This window comes from Molossus molossus, unplaced genomic scaffold (assembly GCF_014108415.1).
Source record: "Molossus molossus isolate mMolMol1 unplaced genomic scaffold, mMolMol1.p scaffold_m16_p_21, whole genome shotgun sequence".
Taxonomy (NCBI): Eukaryota; Metazoa; Chordata; class Mammalia; order Chiroptera; family Molossidae; genus Molossus; species Molossus molossus.
In genome coordinates, this window is record NW_023425357.1 from 43,534,318 (window position 1) to 43,557,421 (window position 23,104).

The 23,104-nt window shown below is 39.6% G+C and overlaps 1 protein-coding gene across 1 annotated transcript; it reads right to left on the bottom strand.

The window, feature by feature from the left end:
* Nucleotides 1–664: 664 nt before the first annotated feature.
* LOC118639241 (ubiquitin carboxyl-terminal hydrolase isozyme L3-like) lies at nt 665–1,656 on the bottom strand. Its single transcript, XM_036275536.1, has one exon. It carries the CDS (start codon nt 1,654–1,656, stop codon nt 772–774), a length of 885 nt encoding a protein of 294 aa, XP_036131429.1. The 3' UTR covers nt 665–771.
* Between the last annotated feature and the right edge of the window lie 21,448 nt (nt 1,657–23,104).

Sequence of the window (23,104 nt, forward strand, 5' to 3'; positions counted from 1 at the left end):
CCCTTTTCTCCATACCCTCGCCAACACTTGTTGTTTGATGATTTGTTGATGGCGGCCATTTTGACAGGTGTGAGGTGATACCTCATTGTTGTTTTAATTTGCATCTCTCTGATGATTAGTGATGATGAGCCTTTCTTCATATGTCTCTTAGCCATTTGTATGTCCTGTTTGGAGAAGTGTCTATTTAGTTCCTCTGCCCATTTTTTAATTGGGTTCTTTGTCTTCCTTTTGTTGAGTTGTATGAGCACTCTATATATATTGGAAATTAACCCCTTATCTGATATATCATTGGAAATTATGCTCTGCCATACAGTGGGTAGCCTTTTCGTTTTGATGATTGTACGTTTTGCTGTGCAGAAGCTTTTGAGTTTGATGTAGTCCCATGTGTTCATTTTCTCCTTTGTTTCTATTGCCTTAGGTGAGGTATCAGTGAAAATTCTGCTGTGTATGATGTCTGAAATTTTGTTGCCTACAGTATCTTCTAGGATTTTTATGGATTCATGAGTCACATTTAAGTCTTTTATCCATTATGAGTTTATTCTTGTGTAGGATGTAGTTTTGGAGTGTAATTCTCTGTAGATATCTATTAAATCCATTTGGTCTAGTGCTTCATTTAGAGTCTCTGTTTCCTTGCTAATTTTTTTCTAAGTCACATAAAGTTTAATCAGTCAAGTTAATGAAAATATCAAAAATTTTTAGTTAGTGTATGGCAGCAGACATTGAATTTTTGTTGCTGATAATACAGTATTTGGTGTTTCCATTACGAACACATTACACTGCAGAAAGAGCAATAGCATTGAATCTCAGTTCATCAGGGTCACGTTCCATAAACTTCTTGCAAACCTCTATGGCATCCTCTAATAACGTTTCATCGCTAGTTTCACCATGGTTAATTGGAAATGGTTTCCGTCCATCTAATTCATAGAGATGCCCATCTACATGAACTAATGCAATAAAATGAAGATCTACTTTTTCATCTATACTTGGTGCAACAGAATGGAGACCCAAAGATGGTAGGCGTAAGAAGGGTCGCCAGCGACGAAGACGGAGAGATGGACTGGTAGCCTTTGCAGGGTCTACATGGTTATGTTTGACCCAGGGCAGGGATGCATGGTGACACAATGATGAGGCCTTCGTTCTGCAGTGGCTACAATGAGGCTGTGATGAGGATGGCGAGGAGGACTCAGTCTGACCTTCATGGGCACTGGTCTCATGAGTAACTCGAATAGCGTCATAGTTCTCCAGGTATCTGGCTCGTTCTTCAGGGCTCATTGACACAGACTCCTCCAGGAATTTTTTCAAGGTTGATCCAGATTCAAAATGCATCTTGTCTTTATTGTTGGCAATAGCATGGATCAGTCCAATGGTTCCACAGGCATTACTGATTGTTTGCTTCATGAAATATACTGATGATGTAACATCTTGTCCTTGAGATTTTATTTTTTCTTCCTCTTCTGTTCTGAATACTTCATACTTTTCTGTAATTGGGAAGAGAAGTAACACTGCACACACTGGTCTGGGTACCATGCTAAGGAGTTCAGGATCCATTCCATATACATCAACAAACTGCCAGTTAGGATGTAGACCTAATTGTTTGAGAAACTGGTTGGTGACCTCGGGGTTGGTCTCCAGTGGCAGCCAGCGCTGGCGCTCCATGGCAGCTTCGCCCAGCCCCTCTCCAGCTCTCTCCTTGCTAATTTTTTGTCTAGAGGATCTATCTAGTGATATCATTGGGGTGTTGAAGTCCCCTGCTATGATTGTATTGCTGTCAATTTCTCCTTTGAAGTCCTCCAGAAGATTTTTAATATATGTTGGTGCTCTGATATTAGGTGCCTATATGTTCACCAAGGTTATATCTTCCTGTTGGATAGATTCTTTCAATATTATGTAGTGACCTGCTTTGTCTCTAGTTATGGCCTTCATTTTGAAATCTATTTTAACAGTAAGGGTATTGCTACCCCACCTTTTTTTTCCCTTTCCGTTTGCTTGGAAGATTTTTTTTCATCCCTTTACTTTCAACCTATGTGAGTCTTTTGTTGTGAGGTGGGTCTCTTGTAAACAACATATAGATGAGTCATGCTTTCTTATCTAATCAGCTACTCTGTGTCTTTTTATACATTTAAGGTGATTATTGATATGTACTTATTTATTGCCATTTTGTTTAGTGTGGTTATATTTTTCTTCCTACTTCTTCTACTAATTACTGCAGTCCTTTTAAAATTTCTTGCAGTGCTGGTTTGGTGCTAATGTATTCCCTTAGCCTTTTTTTTTTTTTTGTCTGGAAATATTTTCATTTGACCTTCTATTTTGAATGATAGTCTTGCTGGGTAGAGTAGTCTTGAATTCAGATCCTTGTTTTTCATGACCTTGATTACCTCATGCCATTCCCTTCTGGCCTGTAGTGTTTCTGTAGAGAAGTCAGCTGATAGCCTTATGAGGGTTCCTTTGTAGGTAACCTGTTGCATATCTCTTGTTGCTTTTAGGATTCTGTCTTTGTCTTTAATTTTTGGCATTTTAATGACTATGTGTCTTGGTGTGGGCCTGTTTGGGTTCTTCTTACTTGGGGCTCTCTGTGCTTCTTGAACTTGAATGCCTTCTTCCTTCACCTAATTAGGGAAGTTTTCTGTCACTATTTCTTCAAATATATTCTCTAACCCTTGCTCATTTTCATCTTCTTCAGGGACTCCTATGATGCGAATATTATTATGTTTTCAGTTGTCACGCAATTCTCTTAAGCTGTCTTCCTGTTTTTTTAATTGTTTTTTCTTTTTGTTTTTCTGATTGGTTGATTTTCTTTTTCTACCCTGTCTTCTAATTCACTGATCCAGTCCTCAGCTTCCTGTTGTTGGCTGTTTAGTCCTTTCCAATGTGTTCTTTATTTGTGCTATGTCATTCTTCATTTCTTCTTGGTGGTTTTTAGTTTCCAATTGGTTGATTTTCAATGTTTCTATGTATTTACTCATGGTGCTCATGTCCTTACATATGCTGTTGAGCTTTCTCAAGTTCATGGCTCTGAATTCTAGCTCTGTTAACTTGCTGTGTTTCATCTATCTCATCTTCAGTAGAGGTCTCTTGTTCTTTCATTTGGGATTTGTTTCTTTGTTTCACCATTTTGGCTATCTCAGTGGATTTTGGAGCCTGCCAAATTTTCCCTGTGGGTTTTGGTGTTCTGCTATTTGTCGCTCCCTCTACTGCATTTGGATGAGCAAGGGAGGACCCACCTTAAATACCCCTGGCAAGTCTTACTTTCCTGGTTAGAGTTACAAGCCCAGGAAAGGTTCAGTTATCCTCTAGCTCTTTGCCTGAAGGCTATTAGTGTGGTTACTTGAAGAGCCTGGTTTCTCAGTTGAATAAAAAACTCTCTCAGGTGTTCAGAGTAAGGGGATTTCCTGAAGGTGGGGCAGATGCTGGTTGTTAATGAGCCTCAATTTACATTTCAGTGGCCCACAAAGTTGGGTTGAATCTCTGAGGGAGGGGCCAAGGCCTCTCCCCAGAGCCCTGGGAAGGAGTAAGATGGCCACAGTCCTGTGTGGCCACAACTTAGCAAAAGCTCTGAGTGCCCTCCAAATCCCGAGAGTCCCCACACCATTCCAGTCAGTCCACCCTCCTTCTGCCAGAGCCCAAGGTGAGTGGCTGTGGCTGTTTTAGTAGTAAGTCCCAGCTCTGCACTGTGGAGCCGCCTGGGATTTTAACCCCGAGGGTGCTGCTCACAGCTAAGACTGCTGTTGTCCATGGGCTCCCAGACCCCCTGTTTCACCTCCGCAATTCTACTTGTATCAAGTCAGTGTCCTTGGTTATATGGTCTTCGCAAGCTGCTTTTCTGTTGCTTTTTCCTGACTATTTGTCTGTATTTTAGTTGTAATTCCAGTTTGGTCCTGGGAGATGGTCTGTTTAGCTTCCATTCACTTCACCGCCATTTTGGAATCCTCCTGAAAAGTGTTTCTAAACAAACCTGGTCAACTTTAGGAAAATGTCAAAGTGACCAAGCAGGATGCCCTTACCAAGGGACCAATGGGGAGAGGAGTTGCGTTCTCAGCCACCTTCCTAATCCTGAGGACAGTGTTCCAAACTAAAGCTGTCTTCACAGGTTGCAGTTCATGAGTGTCACCTTGCTCTCCAGTATTTCTAATTCTGCCCTTTCCTCTGGTGTTTTCTTTTACATTGATCGGGTGTCTCATCTCTTAAAACAAAACAACCCTCCCCACTCCATTTTTGGACCTGTCACTCTTCCTCATGGCCATCCCTTCTTATTTTTCTCCCCTTCTTTTTCTGTGCCTTCAGTCCTTAACAATTCATTCTCATCTCAGCTATCTGAGATCTGGCTTCAGTCCCATTGCTCTACTGTAACTGCTCTGGGCAAGGTCTCCTGTGAGGTCCATTTTACCAAGCTTGCTGGCCCTTTCTAGTTTTCATCTTCAGCCCCCCCCATCCCACTTGGCTGTTTGAAATAGTGGATAATGACTCACTCAAAGCCCACCTCTACCAGTAAGACTGCCCTGACCATAGCTCTTGCTGAGCTCTCCTTTCCCAGTGGGAAGCACAGGGTAGTATATTTACCACCTTATGACATATGTTTCTTCTTTTAATACGTTATGGACTTCTTGAGACAGAGACCAAGAATTTGGGGATTTGATCACTCTACATATGGAAAAACCTAAAAACAATATGAACTCAGAAATGGTGCTTAATATAAGCCTACTAGGTTATTTTCATCTTTATTATTTAGCAGTTTAATGCTCTTCTTCTTCTCTTCTTGATCAAATTCTATCCATGTTTAAATTTATCCTAAATATGTTATCCTTAAGTCATTTCTCCTGGCCAAAGTTGATTTATCCCTCTCCAGATCATTGATGCTAGAGAGGACTGTGGTAGGCTGAATAATGCCCCCCATATACCCATTTCCTGATACCCCAAACCTGTAATGTTACTTTACATGTCAAAAGAGACTTTGCAAATGTGATTACATTTCTTGAGATGGTGAGATTATTCTGACTTATTCAGGTGGGCCCTAAATGTAATCACAAATGTCCTTATAGGAAGGAGATAGAGGAAGATTAGACAGTCAGATGAGGAAAAGGCAGTGTGACCAGGGAAGCAGAGATTGAAGTGATGTGACCATAAGCCAGGGAATGCTGGCAGTCATCAGAAGCTAAAAGAGGCAAGGAAAGATTCTCTCCTGAATTCTATGGAAGAAACCAGCCCTACCAACACCTTGACTTTAGCCTAGTGAAACATATTTTGGACATCTGGTATCCAACACTATAAGAGAGTAGATGTGTATTGTTTTAAACCACCAAACTTATGACAATTTGTTGCATCAGCCACAGAAATGAATATAAGTACTCTGCCTACCTTCTGGTGTTTGGCTTAAATACTGCCTTGAGTTGCCTTTTAAAAAATTGTTTTAAAAGATTTTTAAATTGATTTTTAGAGAGAGAAGGGAGAGGGAGAGAGAGAAAGAGAAACACCAATGTGAGAGCAAAACATCGATCAACTACCTCCTGCATGCCCCTCCTGGAGATCAAGCCCACAACCTGGGCATGTACCCTGACCAGAAATCTAACTGGCAACCTTTTGGTGCATGGGACGATGCCCAACCAACTGAGCTATACCAGCCAGGGCAAGTTGTCTTCTGACTGACTCAAATATGAGGATTTACTTCTCCAACCATACTGAAAGCTCCAAGAGGACAGGGCATCCATCCACAATTTCTGAGCACAAAGAATTTGTTGGATTGAATTTAGTTGAGTCTCTTAGATGGGTAGATCTGCCTCTTAAGTAGAAAAATGGTGCTTAAGTTAACCAGAACACAAAGTCAACGGATTTGACTCTGACTTATTTGTCAGGGTAGTTATGGAGAAGATTCAAGTATCAGTGAAATCTTTTACTGACTAGATGCTTTCTAAGTTCTCCTTGATTTCAAGAGTCTTTCATTCCAAGAGGCTATGGCTTTCTAAATACTGATGGGTCTTCCCCATGTGGCAGTGGTGTGCCCCCCCTCCAAGTCACAGATATTCTTAGGCCTGAAAGTTAATGCCTATAACTAATGCTACTGTTGTTTCAAGATAGAGATTAATTATAAAAAACCTTCTCTTGTGAAAAGTGTTTCGTAATTTTTAGAGCATTTCTCATCCTTGATCTAACTTGATTCTCATAACAAACCTCCACAGTGGTATGGCAGAAAATATTTTCCTACTGAGAAGTTGAGCTCCACCAAAGTCAAACAACCTCCCCAAGGTCATGCAGTCATGGTTCTACAGCACCAGTGGCACCAAATAGTAACTGCAATCTGAAAGCAATCCTGCCAAAGAATCAGGGAGCCACTGTGAAGACAGAACAGGAGAACCTTTAATGTCTGTCATTGTCCATCTCAGTGCTCTGAGAGACAAATTGAATACTTTGTCCCTGCCTCGGTGAAGTATGAATAGAAGAATCCTGAAGTTCTAGGACACTCACTCTGCTCCCTGGCAGGCAGATATTTAACAATACAGGATAGAAGACTGTCTTCTGTTTTCTACTGTTCTTTGGGTTGAAATTTCCAGAGTTGATTTAAATTTCTATTTTATCACATCATATAAAAATAAAGAAATCCACCAATATATACCAATTTTAATCATTCTTGTTTTTGGTTAAACAAATATCTTTTTCTTGGGGTCTCTATAACCATAAAAATATCTGATTTATATCTGCTTGGAGTTAAAATTTGAGGTGAAAGGTGCCAGGAAATTATTTCCCACTTTTGTGAGAATATCTCTTTGCAGTGAGAAAAGGAAGGAAGTAATAGAAAATTTCACTTCCATTTTCTCTAAGGCTGTGTAAGAACATAATCCATTTAAATACCCTGTAAGCAACAGAGGATGGTGGCAGGCAGGACTGGAGCATGGGTGAGTGTGTGAGAGTATGAGGGAGTGTGAGAGAGAGTGTGATTGGAAGTGAGGGTAGACGAGCAACCTCGAACAGTGCAAAAATGTGGGGCAGAAGGTTTCTGTGCTGTGGACAGGGAGTAGCTGGCTACCATGGTAAGTGGCTCGTCAGAGTGCTTCTCCCTGCGCAGCTGGAAGGTCCTGCCATTTTGGAAGATCCCTGGGATTTTCTGGGAGGAGGCAGCAGGAATGGCTAGGGCCCAGGGACCTGAGCCCGACAGTGCACCTCACACCATTGGACCAGTGGACCCTGCTGTGTCAGCACAGATCAGTGCACAGTAGCAGTGCTATCAAGGTGCCTGCTGCAGAAGCTGCAAGTGGCTGGGAGCCAAGTACCATCCCCACAGCAGCAGCCTGATAAGAGCCGAGACACACCCAGCAACAGAGGCTCAGGAGCAGACATCAATCCCCAGGCAGCAGCAGCAGAGGCTGAGCAGGAGCTGAGCCTCATCAGGCATCAGCGCTCCCCAGCTTCCAGCAGCAGGACCTGTGGCTCCAGTGGGGCCCACGTGATACATCTGCCTGTGGCACCTGCGGGGCCCATGGCTCCATTGGGGCCCGCATGATCCAACTGCCTGCAGCACCAGCAGGGCCCATGGCTCTAGCAGCAGTGCCTACCAGGACAGACCAATACCAGTCACCAGTAATCAGTCCTGAAGGACCACAGCAGGCAAGAGGCACCATGTACCAGAACAGTCTGGGAGGCACAGCAGCCTTATTTGATACACACCAACCTGCCTACACATCCCAACATCCCTCACCGGGTCTAGAACTACCAGATGGCTAAAATGGGCAGACAAAGAAACAACACCCAAATGAAACAAAAGGAGGAATCACCAGAAAGAGAACTACATGAAGTAGAAGAAAGCAATTTGTCAAAGAGTTCAAAGCAATGATTTCAAGGGTGCTCAGAAAATTCAGTGAGAACTACAAGCAACTTAGTGAGAATTATAGAGAGCTCAGTGGGAACTATATCAGCTTAAAAAGAGAAGTAGAAGCTGTGAATAAAAAGCAAGAGGAAATAAAGAATTACATAGCTGTTATGAAAAATACCTTAGAAGGAGTCAATAGTAGATTAGAAGAAGCTGAAGACCTAATCAGTGAGTTAGAAGACTAGGTAGAAAAACATTCCCAAATACAGCAGAAAATGGGGGGAAAAATTAAAAAAACAAGAGGAGAGTTTAAGGGAGCTTTGGGACAATACAAAGTGTAACAACATTTGCATTATAGGGGTACCAGAAGAAGAAGAATCAAAAAAAGGAATAGAGAACTTGTTTGAAGAAATAATGACAGAAAACTTCCCTAAACTGGTGAAGAAAAAGTCATACAAGTCCAGGAAACACAGAGAGTCCCAAGTAAGATGAACCCAAAAGACCCACAGCTAGACACATCATAATAAAAATGGCAAACATTAAAGACAAAGAAAGAATCTTAAAGAAAGCAAGAGAGAGACAGAACGTTACCTACAAGGAAGCTCCCATTAGACTGTTAGCTGACTTCTCAATAGAAACACTGCAGGCCATAAGGGAGTGGCATAAAGTGTACAAAGTAATAAAAAGCAAGGGTCTGAATCCAAGACTACTCTATCCAGCAAGGCTATCATTCAGAATGGAAGGTGAAATAAAAAGCTTTACAGACCAAAAAAAGAAAAAAAAATGCTAAAGGAATTCACCACCACCAAACCAGCACTGCAAGAAATGCTAAAGGGACTACGGTAAGAAGAAGAAAAAATAGAAGAACACAGGCATCAAATAAAAATGGCAACTAATAACTATCAATAATAACCTTTAATGTAAATGGCTTAAATACCCCAATCAAAAGACATAGGGTAGCTGATTGGATAAGAAAACATGACCCATATATATTGTCTACAAGAGACCCATCTCACAACAAAAGATTCACAGGATGAAAGTGAAGAGATGGAAAAAAGTTTTCTAGGCAAATGGAAATGAAAAAAAAAAACAAAAAAAAAACCTGGTGTAGCAATACTCGTATTTGATAAGATAGACTTTAAAATGAGGGCCAAAATAAGAGACAAAGAAGGTCACTATATAATATTAAAAGGAACAATTTAACAAGAGGATATAACCCTGGTAAACATATATGCACCAAACACAGGAGCACCAAAATATATTTAAAAACTTCTGGATGACTTCAAAAGAGAGATCAATAGCAATACAATCATAGTGGGTGACTTTAACACCCTACTGACACCTCTGGATAGATCTTTTAGACAAAAAATTAACAGGGACACAGCGTCCTTAAATGATGAACTAGATTAGCTGGACTTAATTGATATTTACAGAACATTACACTCCAAAACTGTAGAATATACATTGTTCTCAAGTACACATGGGACATTCTTGAAGATAGACCACATGTTAGGACACAAAGTAAATCTCTAAAAATTCAAGAAGATTGAAATCATATCAAACATCTCAGATCACAATGGCATGAAACTAGAAATCAATTACAACAAAAACACAGAACATTCAAGTACATAGAGGCTAAATAGCATGTTATTAAACAACAAATGGGATCAAGGAAGAAATTAAAAACTTCCTGGAAACCAATGAAAATGAACACACAACAACACAAAATCTATGGAACACAGCAAAAGCAGTCCTGAGAGGGAAGTTCATAGCACTACAGGCCTACCTCAAGAAACAAGAAAAATTCCTAATTGACTTTCTAACACTACAACTCAAAGAATGAGAAAGTAAACAAAAAGAAAAAACTGAGAGCAAGTAGAAGGAAAAAAATAGTGAAGGTCAGAGCAAAAATAAACGACATAGAAACTATGAAAAACAATTCAAAAGACCAGTGAAACAAAGAGCTGGTTCTTAGAAAAGATAAACAAGGTTGATGGATCCTTAGCCAACTCATTAAGAAACAAAAAGAGAAGGCCCAAATAAACAAAATCAGAAACAAAAGAGGAGAAGTAACAACTGACACCACAGAAATGCAAAGGGTCATTAAAACATACTACGAACAATTATGCGCCAACAAATTGGACAAATTTCTAGAAACACAGCCTCCCAAAACTAAACTGGGAAGAAATAGAAAACTTGAATAGACCAATAACAACTAAGGAAGTTGAAGATGTAATCAAGAAATTCCCAGCAAACAAGAACCCAGGCCTTTTGATTCAGCCTTTCCCAGGTGAGACAAAGAAATAAAAATTGAGGTTCATTAACAGCCAGCATCTATCCCATGCTCTGGAAATCTTAGGCAGAACACCAGGGTTACATTCCAAGGCACTGAGTACCTGAGACTACTGGCCACCAGGAAAAAGCTAGAGGATAACTGAACATTTAATGGGCTTGCAAATCTACCCAGGAAAGTAAGACTTGACAGAGGTGTTTAACGTGGGCTCACCCAGGCTCATCCACAGAGGGAGCCACAAAAAACACAACACCCACACCCAGAGGGAGGCTTCAAAACCCACTGAGATAGCCAAAATGGTGAAACAAAGAAACAAATCCCAAATGAAAGAACAGAGAACTCTATCAAAGATGAGATAAATGAAATGTAGCTAAGCAAATGATCAGAGGTAGAGTTCAGAGCCATGATCTTGAGGAAGATCAACGGCATGAGTAAGGATATCAGCACCATGAGTAAAAACATAGAAACATTGAAAACCAACCAAGTGGAAATGAAGAATGACATAGCAAAAATTAAGAACACATTGGAAGGACTAAATAGCAGAGTAGAGGAAGCTGAGGACTGGATCAGTGAATTAGAAGACAGAGTAGAAGAAATCAACCAATCAGAAAAACAAGAAGAAAAAAACAATTAAAAAACAGGAAGATAACAATATGGTGTTACCTCAAAAAATTAAAAATTGAACTTCCATTTGACCCAGTGATCCCTACGAAGCCTGAAACACCAATCAGAAAGAATATATGTACCCCCATGTTTGTAGCAGCACTATTTGCAATAGCTAAGATCTGGAAACAGCCCAAGTGTCCATCAGTAGACGAATGGATAAAAAAGCTGTAGTCCATATACACAATGGAGTACTATGCAGCTATAAGAAAGAAAGATCTCTTATCCTTTGAGACTACATGGAGGGACCTGGAATGTATCATCCTAAGTGAAACAAGCCAAACAGAGAAAGACAAGTATCATAGGATCTCACTTATTTGTGGAATATATTGAACATAACAGTCTGAGGAATGGGGTAGTCCCAGAGACGTGGAAGTGAGGTACAGACTGACAATCCCTAGGAGAGGCGGTGGTGGGGGAGAGATAAACCACAGAACTTATATGCATGTATGCATGAACAATGGACATGGACAACAAAGCAGGGGACAGGGCAGGGAGGGAGGGGGAAGGGGTAATCAGTGGGGGGAAAAGGAGAAACATCCGTAACAAAAATTAATTAATAAAACAAAACAAAACAAAACAGGAAGATAGCTTAAGAGAACTGTGGGACAACTGGTAATGTAATAACATTCGCCTCATAGGAGTCCCCGAAAAGGAAGAAAATGGGCAAGGGTTAGAGAATATATTTGAAGAAATAGTGACAGAAAACTTTCCTAACTTGGTGAAGGAAGAAGGCATTCAAGTTCAAGAAGCACAGAGAGCCCCAAGTAAGAAGAACCCAAACAGGCACACACCAAGACACATAGTCATTAAAATGCCAAAAATTAAAGACAAAGACAGAATCCTAAAGGCAGCAAGAGATAAGCAACAGGTTACCTACAAAGGAAACCCCGTATGGCTCTCAGCTGACTTCTCTACAGAAACACTACAGGCCAGAAGGGAGTGGCATGAAGTAATCAAGGTCATGAAAAACAAGGACCTGAATCCAAGACTACTCTATCCAGTAAAGCTATCATTCAAAATAGAAGGTCAAATAAAGAGCTTCCCAGACAAAAAAAAAAAAAAAAAAAAAGGCTAAGGGAATACATCAGCACCAAACCAGCACTGCAAGTGTTGCTAAAAGGACTGCTGCAGTTAGTACAAGAAATAGGAAGAAAAATAGAACCACACTAAACAAAAGTGGCAATAAATAAGTACATATCAATTATCACCTTAAATGTGAATGGTTTGAATGCTCCGATAAAAAGACACAGAGTAGCTGACTGGATAAGAAAGCATGACTCATATATATGTTGTTTACAAGAGACTCACCTCACCACAAAAGACTGACATAGGTTGAAAGTGAAGGGATGGAAAAAAATCTTTCAAGCAAACAGAAAGCAAAAAAAGCTGGGGTAGCAATACTTTTATCTGATAAAGTAGATTTCAAAATGAAGACCATAACTAGAGACAAAGAAGGCCACTACATAATAATGAAAGTATCTATCCAACAGGAAGATTTAACCTTGGTAAACATATATGCACCCAATATAGGAGCACCAACATATATTAAAAATCTTCTGGAGGACCTCCAAGGAGAAATTGATAGCCATACAATTATAGTAGGGTTCTTCAACACCCCATTGACGTCATTGGATAGGTCTTCTAGACAAAAAATTAAAAAGGAAACACAGACTCTAAATGAATAGATCTATCTAAATGATAGATCAAATGGATTTAATAGATATCTACAGAGAATTACACCCCAAAACTATAGAATTCACATTCTTCTCAAGTGGACATGGGACATTCTCAAAGATAGATCACATGTTAGGACACAAACTAAGTCTCTACAAATTCAAGAATATTGAAATCATATCAAGCATCTTCTAAGATCACAATGGTATGAAACTAGAAATCAACTGCAACAAGAACATGCAAAGTCATTTGAAAACGTGGAGGCTAAATAGCATGTTATTGAATAATGAATGGAGATCAAGGAAGAAATTAAAAACTTCCTGGAAACCAATGAAAATGAACACACAACAACACAAAATCTATGGGATGCAGCGAAAGAATTTTAGAGAGGGAAGTTCATAGCACTACAGGCCTACCTCAGGAAGTAAGAAAAATTTCTAATACACTATCTATTCTCACAACTTAAAGTACTAGAAAGCAAACAAAAAGAAAACCCCAGAGAAAGTAGAAGGAAGGAAATAGTAAAGATCAGAGCAAAAGTAAATGACATGGAGATAAAAAAAACAAACAAAACAAAACAAAACAAAAAAAATTTCAAAGGGTCAATGAAACAAAGAGCTGGTTCTTTGAAAAGATAAACAAGATTGATGGACCCTTAGCTAGACTCACCAAGAAACAAAGAGAGAGAATCCAAATACACAAAATCAGAAGTGAAAGAGGAGAAATAATAACTGACACCTCAGAAATACAATGGATTGTTAACAGATATTATGAACAATTATACAACAACAAATTTGACAATCTAAGCAAAATGGACAAATTTCTAAAACTACATAGTCTCCCAAAACTGGACCAGGAAGAGATAGAACTTGAACAGACCAATAACAACAAAAGAAATTGAAGATATAATCAAGACTCACCCAGCAAAATAAAAGCCCAGGCCCAGATGGCTTCACAGGGGAATTTTACTGAACATTCAAAGAAGAACTAACACCCATTCTCCTCAAACTATTTCAAAAAATTCAAGAAGAAGGAAGACTTCCAAACTCGTTTTATGAGGCCAGCATAATTCTAATTCCAAAACCAGAAAAAAAACACTACAAAGAAAGAAAACTATAGGCCAATATCCCTGATGAATATAGATACCAAAATCCTGAACAACATACTAGCAAATCGAATCCAGCAAAATATCAAAAAAAAATTTTCACCATGACCAAGTGGCATTTCTTCCAGGGATGCAAGGCTGGTACAATATTCGCAAATCAATAAAATGATACACCACATAAACAAAATGAAAGATAAAAATCGTGTGATCATATCAATAGATGCTGAAAAACCTTCGACAAAATCCAGCACCTATTTCTGATAAAAACACTCAGCAATCTGGGAATAGAGGGATCATGTCTCGACATAATAAAGTCCATACATGAAAGATCTAGAGCCAACATCACACTCAATGGGCAAAAATTGAAAGCATTTCTCTTAAGAACAGGAACAAGACAGGGATGCCTACTTTCGCCACTCTTATTTAACATAGTACTGGAAGTCTTAGCCACAGCAATCAGACAGGAAGAAAAAAGTAAAAGGGATCCAAATTGGAAAGGAGGAAGTGAAACTCTCATTATTTGCAGATGACATGATAGTATACATAGAAAACCCCAAAGACTCCATCAAAAATTTACTAGACTAAATAAATAAATTTGGCAAAGTAGCAGGATACAAAATTAACGTCAAGAAATCAATGGTATTCTTATACACCAATGATGAACTCACAGAAAGAGAAACTAAGAAAACAATCCCATTTAGCATCGCGGCAAAAAAATTAAGATACTAAGGAATAAACTTAACCAAAGAAATAAAGAACCTATTCACAGAAAATTACATCATTGAAAAAAAAGAAATAGAGGAAGATATAAAAAAATGAAAGCACATTCCTTGTTCATGAATTGGAAGAATTAACATCATTAAAATGTCCATATTACCCAAAGCAATCTATTGATTCAATGCAATCCCCATCAAAATACCAACAACATACTTCACAGAACTAGAACAAATACTTCAAAAATTCATATGGAACCAAAGAAGACCTTGAATAGCCACAGGAATCTTGAAAAAGAAGAACAAAGTTGGAGGGATCACATTACCAGATTTCAAGTTATACTACAAAGCCTCTGTAATCAAAACAGCCTGGTACTGGCTCAACAGGCATATAAACCAGTGAAACATAACCAAGAACCCAGAAATGGACACAAGGCAATATGCTCAATTAATATTTGACAAAGGTGGCAAGAGCATACAGTGGAGTAAAGACAGCCTCTAATAAATGGTGTTGGGAAAATTGGACAGCTACATGCAAAAAGACCATCAACTTACACCGTACACAAGAATAAACTCAAAATGGATAAAAAGACTTAAAGGTGACCTGTGAATTCATAAAAATCCTAGAAGAAAATGCAGGCAACAAAATTTCAGACATTATATGCAGCAGAATTTTCACTGATACATCATGTAAGGCAACAGAAACAAAGGAAAAAATGAACACATGGGACTACATCAAACTCAAAAGCTTCTGCACAGCAAAAGATACAATCATCAAAATGCAAAGGCAACCCACTTATGGGAGAGCATAATTACCAATGATATATCAGATAAGGGGTTAATTTCCTATATATATATATAGGGTGCTCATACAACTCAACAAAAGGAAAAAAAAGAACCCAATTAAAAGATGGGCAGAGGAAGTAAATAGACACCTTTCCAAACAGGACATACAAATGGTTAGGAAACATATGAAGAAATGTTCAACATCACTAATCATCAGAGAGATGAAATTAAAACAACAATGAAGTATCACCTCATGCCTGTCAGAATGGCCGCCATCAACAAATCATCAAACAAGTGTTCACGAAGGTATAGAGACAAGGGGACTCTAGTACACTGCTGGTGGGAATGCAGACTGGTGCAGACACTATGGAAAACAATATGGTGTTACCTCAAAAAATTAAAAATTGAACTTCCATTTGACCCAGTGATCCGACTGCTAGGAATATACCCTAAGAAGCCTGGAACACCAATCAGAAAGAATATATGTACCCCCTTGTTCATAGCAGCACTATTTACAATAGCTAAGATCTGGAAACAGCCCAAATGTCCATCAGTAGATGAATGGATAACAAAAGCAGTGGTATATATACACAATGGAGTACTACGCAGCTATAAGAAAGATCTCTCATGCTTTGAGACGACATAGAAGGACCTGTAAAGTATTATCCTAAGCGAAGCAAGCCAAGCAGAGAAAGACAAATTTCACATGATCCCACTTATTTGTGGAATATAATGAACATAATAGTCTTAGGAATGGGATAGTCCCAGAGATGTGGAAGTGGGGTACAGACTGACAATCCCCTGAAAAGGGGGTGGGGGGAGACATAAACCACTGAATTTATATGCATGTATGTATGAACGATGGACATGGACACCAAAGGTGGGGACAGGGTAGGGAGGAAGGGGGCGGTGGGGGGGGGGATCAGTGGGGGAAAAAGAAGAAACATGTGTAACAAAAATAAATATATTAATTAAATTTAAAAATTAAAAAAATAATAAAATAAAATAAATAAAAACCTCATTTTCTATGTTCAAAAAATAAAAAAAGAAATTGATGGCATTCCTGTACACCAACAATGCACCCAATGAAAGAGAAACTTAAAAAAACAATCCCATTTACCATTGCAGCAAAAAATTTAAGATACATAGGAATAACCTTAACCAAAGAAGTAAAAGACTGATTTGCAGAAAACTACAGTTCACCAAAAAAAGAAACAGAAGAAGATATATAAAAGTGGAAGCACATACCTTGTTCATGGATTGGAATAATCAACATCATTAAAATGTCCATACTACCCAAAGCAATCTATAGATTCAGTGCAATCCCCATCAAAATACCAATGACATATTTCATGGAACTAGAACAAATAGTCCAAAAGTTTACATGGAACCAAAAAAGACCCTGAATAGCTGCAGTAATCTTGAAAAAGAAGAACAAAGTAGGAGGGATCACAATAACGATATCAGGTTATACTATAAAGCCATAGTAGTCAAAACAGCCTGGTACTGGCACAAGAACAGGCATACAGATAAATGGAACAGAACAGTGAACCCAGAAATTGACCCAAGTCATTATGCTCAATTAATATTTGACAAAGGTGGCAAGAGCATATAGTGGAGTAAAGACAGCCTCTTAAAAAATGGTGTTGGAAGAATTGGACAGCTGCATGAGAGAGCATAATTGCCAATAATACATCAGATAAGGGGCTAATTTCCAAAATATACAGAGTACTCATACAGCTCAACAAAAGGAAGACAAAGAACCCAATTAAAAAATGGCCAGAGGAAGTAAATAGACACCTCTCCAAACAGGACATACAAATGGCCAAGAGACATATGAAGAAATGCTCAACATCACTAATCATCAGAGAGATGCAAATTAAAACAACAATGAGGTATCACCTCACACCTGTCAGAATGGCCACCATCAACAAGCCATCAAACAACAAGGGTTGGCAAGGGTGTGGAGAAAAGGGGACTCTAGTACACTGCTGTTGAGAATGCAGACTGGTGCAGCCACTATGGAGAACACTATGGTGTTACCTCAAAAAATTAAAAATTGAATTGCCATTGTACTCAGTGATCCCACTTCTAGCAATATTCCCTAAGAAGCCTGAAACACCAATCAGAAAGAATGTATGTACCTTCATGTTCATATCAGCATTATTTACAATAGCTAAGATCTGGAAACAACCCAAATGTCCATCAGTAGACAAATAGATAAAAAAGCTGTGGTATATATACACGATGGAGTACTATGTAGCTGTAAGAAAGATCTCTTATCCTTTGAAATGACGTGGAGGGTCCTGGAAAGTATTATCATAAGTGAAACAAGCCAAGCAGAAAAAGACAAATACCACATGATCTCACTTATTTGTGGAATATAATGAACATAACAGTCTGAGGAATAAGGTAGACCCAGAGATGGGGAAGTAGGGTGCAGATGGACAACCCTCAGAAGAGGGGGTGGGGGGAAGAGATAAACCACAGAATTTATATGCATGTATGCATAACCAATGGACATGGACAACAAAACTGAGAATGGGGTGGGGGAGATGGGGAGGAGCGTGTCAATGGGGAAAAATTGGGGAAACATCTGTAACAAAAATAAATTAATAAAATTTTTTTTTAAAAAGGAGAAATAAATTTAAAAATACCACACAACTTCAAAAAAATAAAAATAAAAAAGAAATAAAAAATAAAGTGTTTGGTGTTTTTTTTGTTTAGTATATTCACATGGTTGTACACATTACCACAACCTAATTTTAGAACATTTTTATCTCCTTTAAAAGAAACTCCATGCTCTTTAGCAGTCAGTTCCATATAATCTCACTAAAGCCCTAAGTAACTACTAACTACTTCTGTCTCTATAGATTTGCCTATTTTGGACAAATTTTATATAAATAGAAGCATACCATATGTGGTCTTATGTATCTGGCTTATTTCGTTTAGCATGTTTTCAAGATTTATTCATGTTGTAGCATATAAGGGCTTCATTATTTTTTATGGCCAAATAATATTCCATTGTATGGATTTATACTACATTTGGTTTATTCATTCATCCATTGGTGAACATCTGGGTTTTACAGTTTTTAGCTTTATGAATAATACTGCTGTGGCCATTCCTGTACATATTTTTTGGGTTGCCATGTGTTTTTAATTCTCTTGTGTATATACCCAGAAGTAGAATTGCTGCTGGGTCATATGTTTACCTTTTTGAGAAACGTCCAATTATTTTCAATATATTCATTTCAAAGAATTTCATGGTAGTTATGTGAATTAGAGACAGAAACAGACAGAGACAGAGGCAGAGGAGAGAAGAGAAGCGTCGAAGAGGATAGGAAGAGGGGGATGTTCGTGGTTGGTGATGCCAATGGGGACTGTGGATTATGCTTAGCCAGGAGCACCAGGTCCCAGGCTGACTGATGTCATGGGAACCTATCCAAGTTAATCTACAGAAGTGCAGCACATCTTGAAGGGAGTTGGTTGTGCTTTGCCAAGCCCAAAGAGTGGCCTAGAATTAGATCTTTAGATTGAAATAAAAATGGAACAAAAGGTTCATTTTTGCCCTTGGAACAAGATTGAGAGACCAATACATTTTGTTTGTTAGCTGAGGAGATTGCTATAAATAAAGGGCTCATTGCCAAACAGTTGGTCTCCTCATACCAGCCTGCCCCACTCAATGGCAGACCTGGCTGGTAATGTTTTCTGGCCACCTTTGTCCTTTCATCTGCTTAAGCTAGTTACACTGTCACTTTGAGCTATGACTCTGCTCTCTCTGGCTCTGATTCCTCTGGAAAGGCTGCTGTCCAGATGTTTGCGTATTTAGCAAATGCACTTTTCTGATGCCTTGGCAGGGTTACTTTCAGATGGGGGTGAATATTTGATACTGTTGGCTGTTGGAAACATGTACACTGAAATGACCAGCAAAGTCCCTGCCTCAGACTCCCTGCATCTCTAATGCTCTTTATGGTGACAACTGACGCATCCTTTAAAGAAAACTCACGGGGGCAGAGGGAAAGCTGCAACTGTTTTGTTTTTTCTCCTTTGCGTTCTCTCATGGGTCCTGCACAAGGCTTCCAGATTATAGAGAAGGATGTTTTATGTGGGTCTCCATGCCCCCCAGATTATCATCCCCAGAAAAGGACAGAATGTTTATTTTTATCTTTTTCTGGGGGTTGCTTCCCCTCTTGAAACCACTCTTTCCCATAATACAAAAACTCTTACCCACAGTATTCTACTGCTTAGTTTACTATTTTGTACTTTTTATCTTTTTTGAACTAAAAAAATGTTAGAGAATATTTAGATCATTCTCACATTTTATAAATGGATAAACTGAGGCTAGAGAGGGGAAGAGACTTTCTCAAGGCCGGTGGTGGATCGGTGAGGGATCTAACTCCTATAACCCTTCCCATTGCCTCCTTGGCCTCAGATTTAACCCTTCACCATCCTGGGACTCTGGGGTGTTTTCCACCATTATATCCCCAACAGTCTAGCTCAGTGCCTGGTACATGTTTCTGGAATCAGGCTAGGTTTGAATCTGGCTCCAACAGGTACTACCTGTGTGTTTTTATGAACTGATTTAGCCACCTGTGTCTCCATTTCCTTCTGTATGAAATGTAGCTAACAATGACACCTATCTTAAAAGATACTTGTAAGCAGTAAATGAGTTAATACTTTAAAGGAATTAGGATAGTGCCTTTTTCAGAGTAGGGGATCAATGAATGCTGGTTCTTACCATTATTATTGAATGAACAAGCAAATGAATGAATGAATGAATGAATGATGAATGAGTGAATGAATCAATGATTCTATGTTCATTCCCTCAGGGGCCAGCTTGGTATCCTCCAATGTTACTTCCTTTTCTAAACAACAATGGCCTAACCCTGACCTAGGAGACTGAGCTAAGAAGGGTGAGCTGTGGGGCTGATGTTTTTGGTTGGAGGATTTTTGGGTGTAGCAACCCTCCCTTGGATATGAGTCCAACCCTGGAAACTTTCATGAGGATTTCACGGGGATTTGGAGGCAACAGCTCAGTCTTTGAGCTCTGGATGTAATTCCTTCTTTCATTTATCACCTGTCTGTTTTATAGTAGATCTTGTCTTAACCACTTCATTCATGCAAAAGCCCTTGGATACTTAATATAATTTTGTGAAGGTTTTCAATTCCTTTGGGCTTTGCTTAGGAACATAGCAAACAAAGTTTTCAGCATCTCAAAGGGAGACTTAAACTGAAAAAATATGAATCACGAACTACTGAACTTGGCTGAACATTTTACTTCTTGTTTTTCATGGCAAGTTGTCTAACATGAATGCTGTCATTGGTAGGTCACCTTGACCCATAACGGTCAGTGGCCTGGCTGAATTGTGCGTGGGGACTTGGGGGTCTGTACAGGAGGCTGTGTGGATGGCCTTCATCACAGCTACCACTCTTAAAAAGCAGCTCAAATATAGGACATACCAGGCCCAGGCAGGACAAAGCAGTGGACAGAGAAACCGTGTTTCTTGCACTTTTTCTTCTCTTTCTGCATCACCTGCCCACCCCTCCTTTGATTCCATGAAGTCAGAGATGTCTGGAGTGGAAGGGTCATGTGCAGTCATTGGCTTCCTTCACAGAGACATCCCCAAAGAGAATGCTAGGAGCAATGAATGGATCCTAAATGTTGACATTTCAGATATGTCAGAAAGACATATAGAGAAGCAATGAGCCTTTTGGAGGCCCCTCAACTTTGGACATGTAAGAGATACCTGTGATTCCTAAATATCAGTCTGGGGCCTGGCTGCAATGAAATGTTTTGAAAACAAAGATTCCTTGGGCCCTTAGAGTTCCCAATTCAATAAATCTGGAGTGGGGTCTAGGAATCTGAATTTTTTTATGAATGTTCTCTTCTGAGTAAGTCTGTTATATAGTCAGACCTTCGAATACCTCAGTCCATGGTTCTCATTCTTGGCTGCACGATACAGCACTGACTGGGAGCTTGCATCGGAGTCCTCTTGCTTTAGCCATACTCCCAGAGACTCTGATTCAGTTGATTTGTGGGGAGGGGGTGCCAGGGATTCAGTATTTTTAAAAGGCTGTCTTATGAATTTAAGTTCAACCATAGTTGAGAACCATCAAAAATAGACAAACAACTACCACTTTTCTCAGTAAGGACAGTGCTGAGCTTACCTGAAGCAGGTGCAGCAATCAGACACAGAGGGAATCTGAGCCACAGGTGAGCTTTGAGACCATCCAGTCCAGTGTTTCCTAGTCCTGTGAATCTGATAGAACAGTACAGTTCAGAAGGTATTTTGAGGACCGACAAAGAGTTGCAGTGTTTTGTTTTGCCAAGTTAAGACTGTAAAAACAAAACCAAGCCAAACAAAACTATCATTCAAACCAAGCCAAACAAAACTATCATTCATTTGCACAGTCACCTAATTTTTTAAATGAAGTTTTAACATTACATGTAAGAAAGACCTAAAATCAGGATGGAGGTCAGTCTCTCAGAATATATAGATTTGGCTTGAAGAGGAACTTGATGCATAGTCTTCATCTTTCCTCATTTCAGTGAGAACTTTGTTATGAGCCAGAATTGGTTCAAAAGTAGCCTTTTTCCAAACCAAAGTCATAATTTTACAGGTGAAGAAATTGAGACCTGGAGAAGGAGGGTGTTTGGTTCAGGTCCCAGCTGAGGCAGCAACAGGGCTGGGACTAGAGACCACTCTCTTGGTGTCTGGTCACATCCCTTCTAAGGATTCTGATGAAAAGCCTGCCATTCCAGGTGCCTCCCACTTAACATACATGGGGCAGGGCCACGGGGCGTGGCTGCTCAGTCCTCTCCGCCACACTCAGCACTCTAAGAGCAGTGTGTGGTAATGCTCACAGACATGGGCTCTGTTGGGGGCTCCATCCTTGAACCTTCAGAAATGATGGAGAATGATTATCTGGGTCTTCTGAGTGACAGAGGGGAAACCAATTGCTTCAGTTACAAATGGGGGAACATGTTATTGCTCCATCACAATAGGATATTGTGCTTTGAATGTTAAACAATATGTGAATCGCTTTTTTGATCTTTTGCGGAGTCCAAACCATCTCTTCCCTTATGCTGTTATTTTTAATAAGTCAACAAATTGGCTAATTCTCTTGGAAATGCTTTGATTTGAGGAAATGGACATTTTACACAATTCCCTTAGAAAAAGAAAAAACAGATTTCCAAATGCATTATCAATAAGCAGGACATTTGAACTCTGCGATGGGAAATGGAGAAGACATGGTGAGCTCTTGGGTTCTGATGTTCAATTCAATATGTGAAGAAGATGGAGCGCGGACACTGGCAGGGTGCTTGCTTCCTCTGGCCGACTCGGGGCTGCGGAAGGGCAGGCCCAAAGCTAACTTGGATCTAAGTCCACCTCAAGTGGTCAAGTTCACTGCCTAGAATTGTCAGGGAACAGAGGCAGGAAGGGGCACTCTCAAGTGTCACCATTGGAGCTGCCCCTTGAGGGCAGGGCCATGTCCTATTTTGTCTCCTAGTATAGCTCTGGTCCCACGTAGATAGGAATACCTATTTGTTGAAATGAAGTGGCTTTTAGGGACCCAAAGGCATTTCCCTACATTGAAATCAGGTGACATCTAGAGAACTAGCCTTAACCAGGGCAGTTTTGTGGGGATGGGAGGAGCGCGCCTAGGAACAGTCAGGAGGGAGTTGTGTCTCTCACGAAGCCATTGGATGGCTGTCTTGAAAATGGGTCATGAAAGTGCCCTCGATGGGAGCAACACAGAACAGAAATGTCACCGACCTCATAATTTTGCTAAAACCTGGCCCTGCTTCCCTCAGTCCATCCTTCTAAGGCCCATTTTCAAAGCAAAAGCCTGTAGGTTTAATATTCCAACTCTACTTAGCCTCCTATGGGATCCCACTGACAGAGGTAAAAAACAATGAATTCTGTTCCCTTTAAAATCATCATCTGACTTCCTTTGACCTCTTTCCCAATTTCTAGTTTAGTCAAATAAACCCATATACCTTAAAATCATGCCCTGCACTCCACCAATACCTTAAATCACTTTAAGTACCTTTGGAAGGGAGGAAGGGA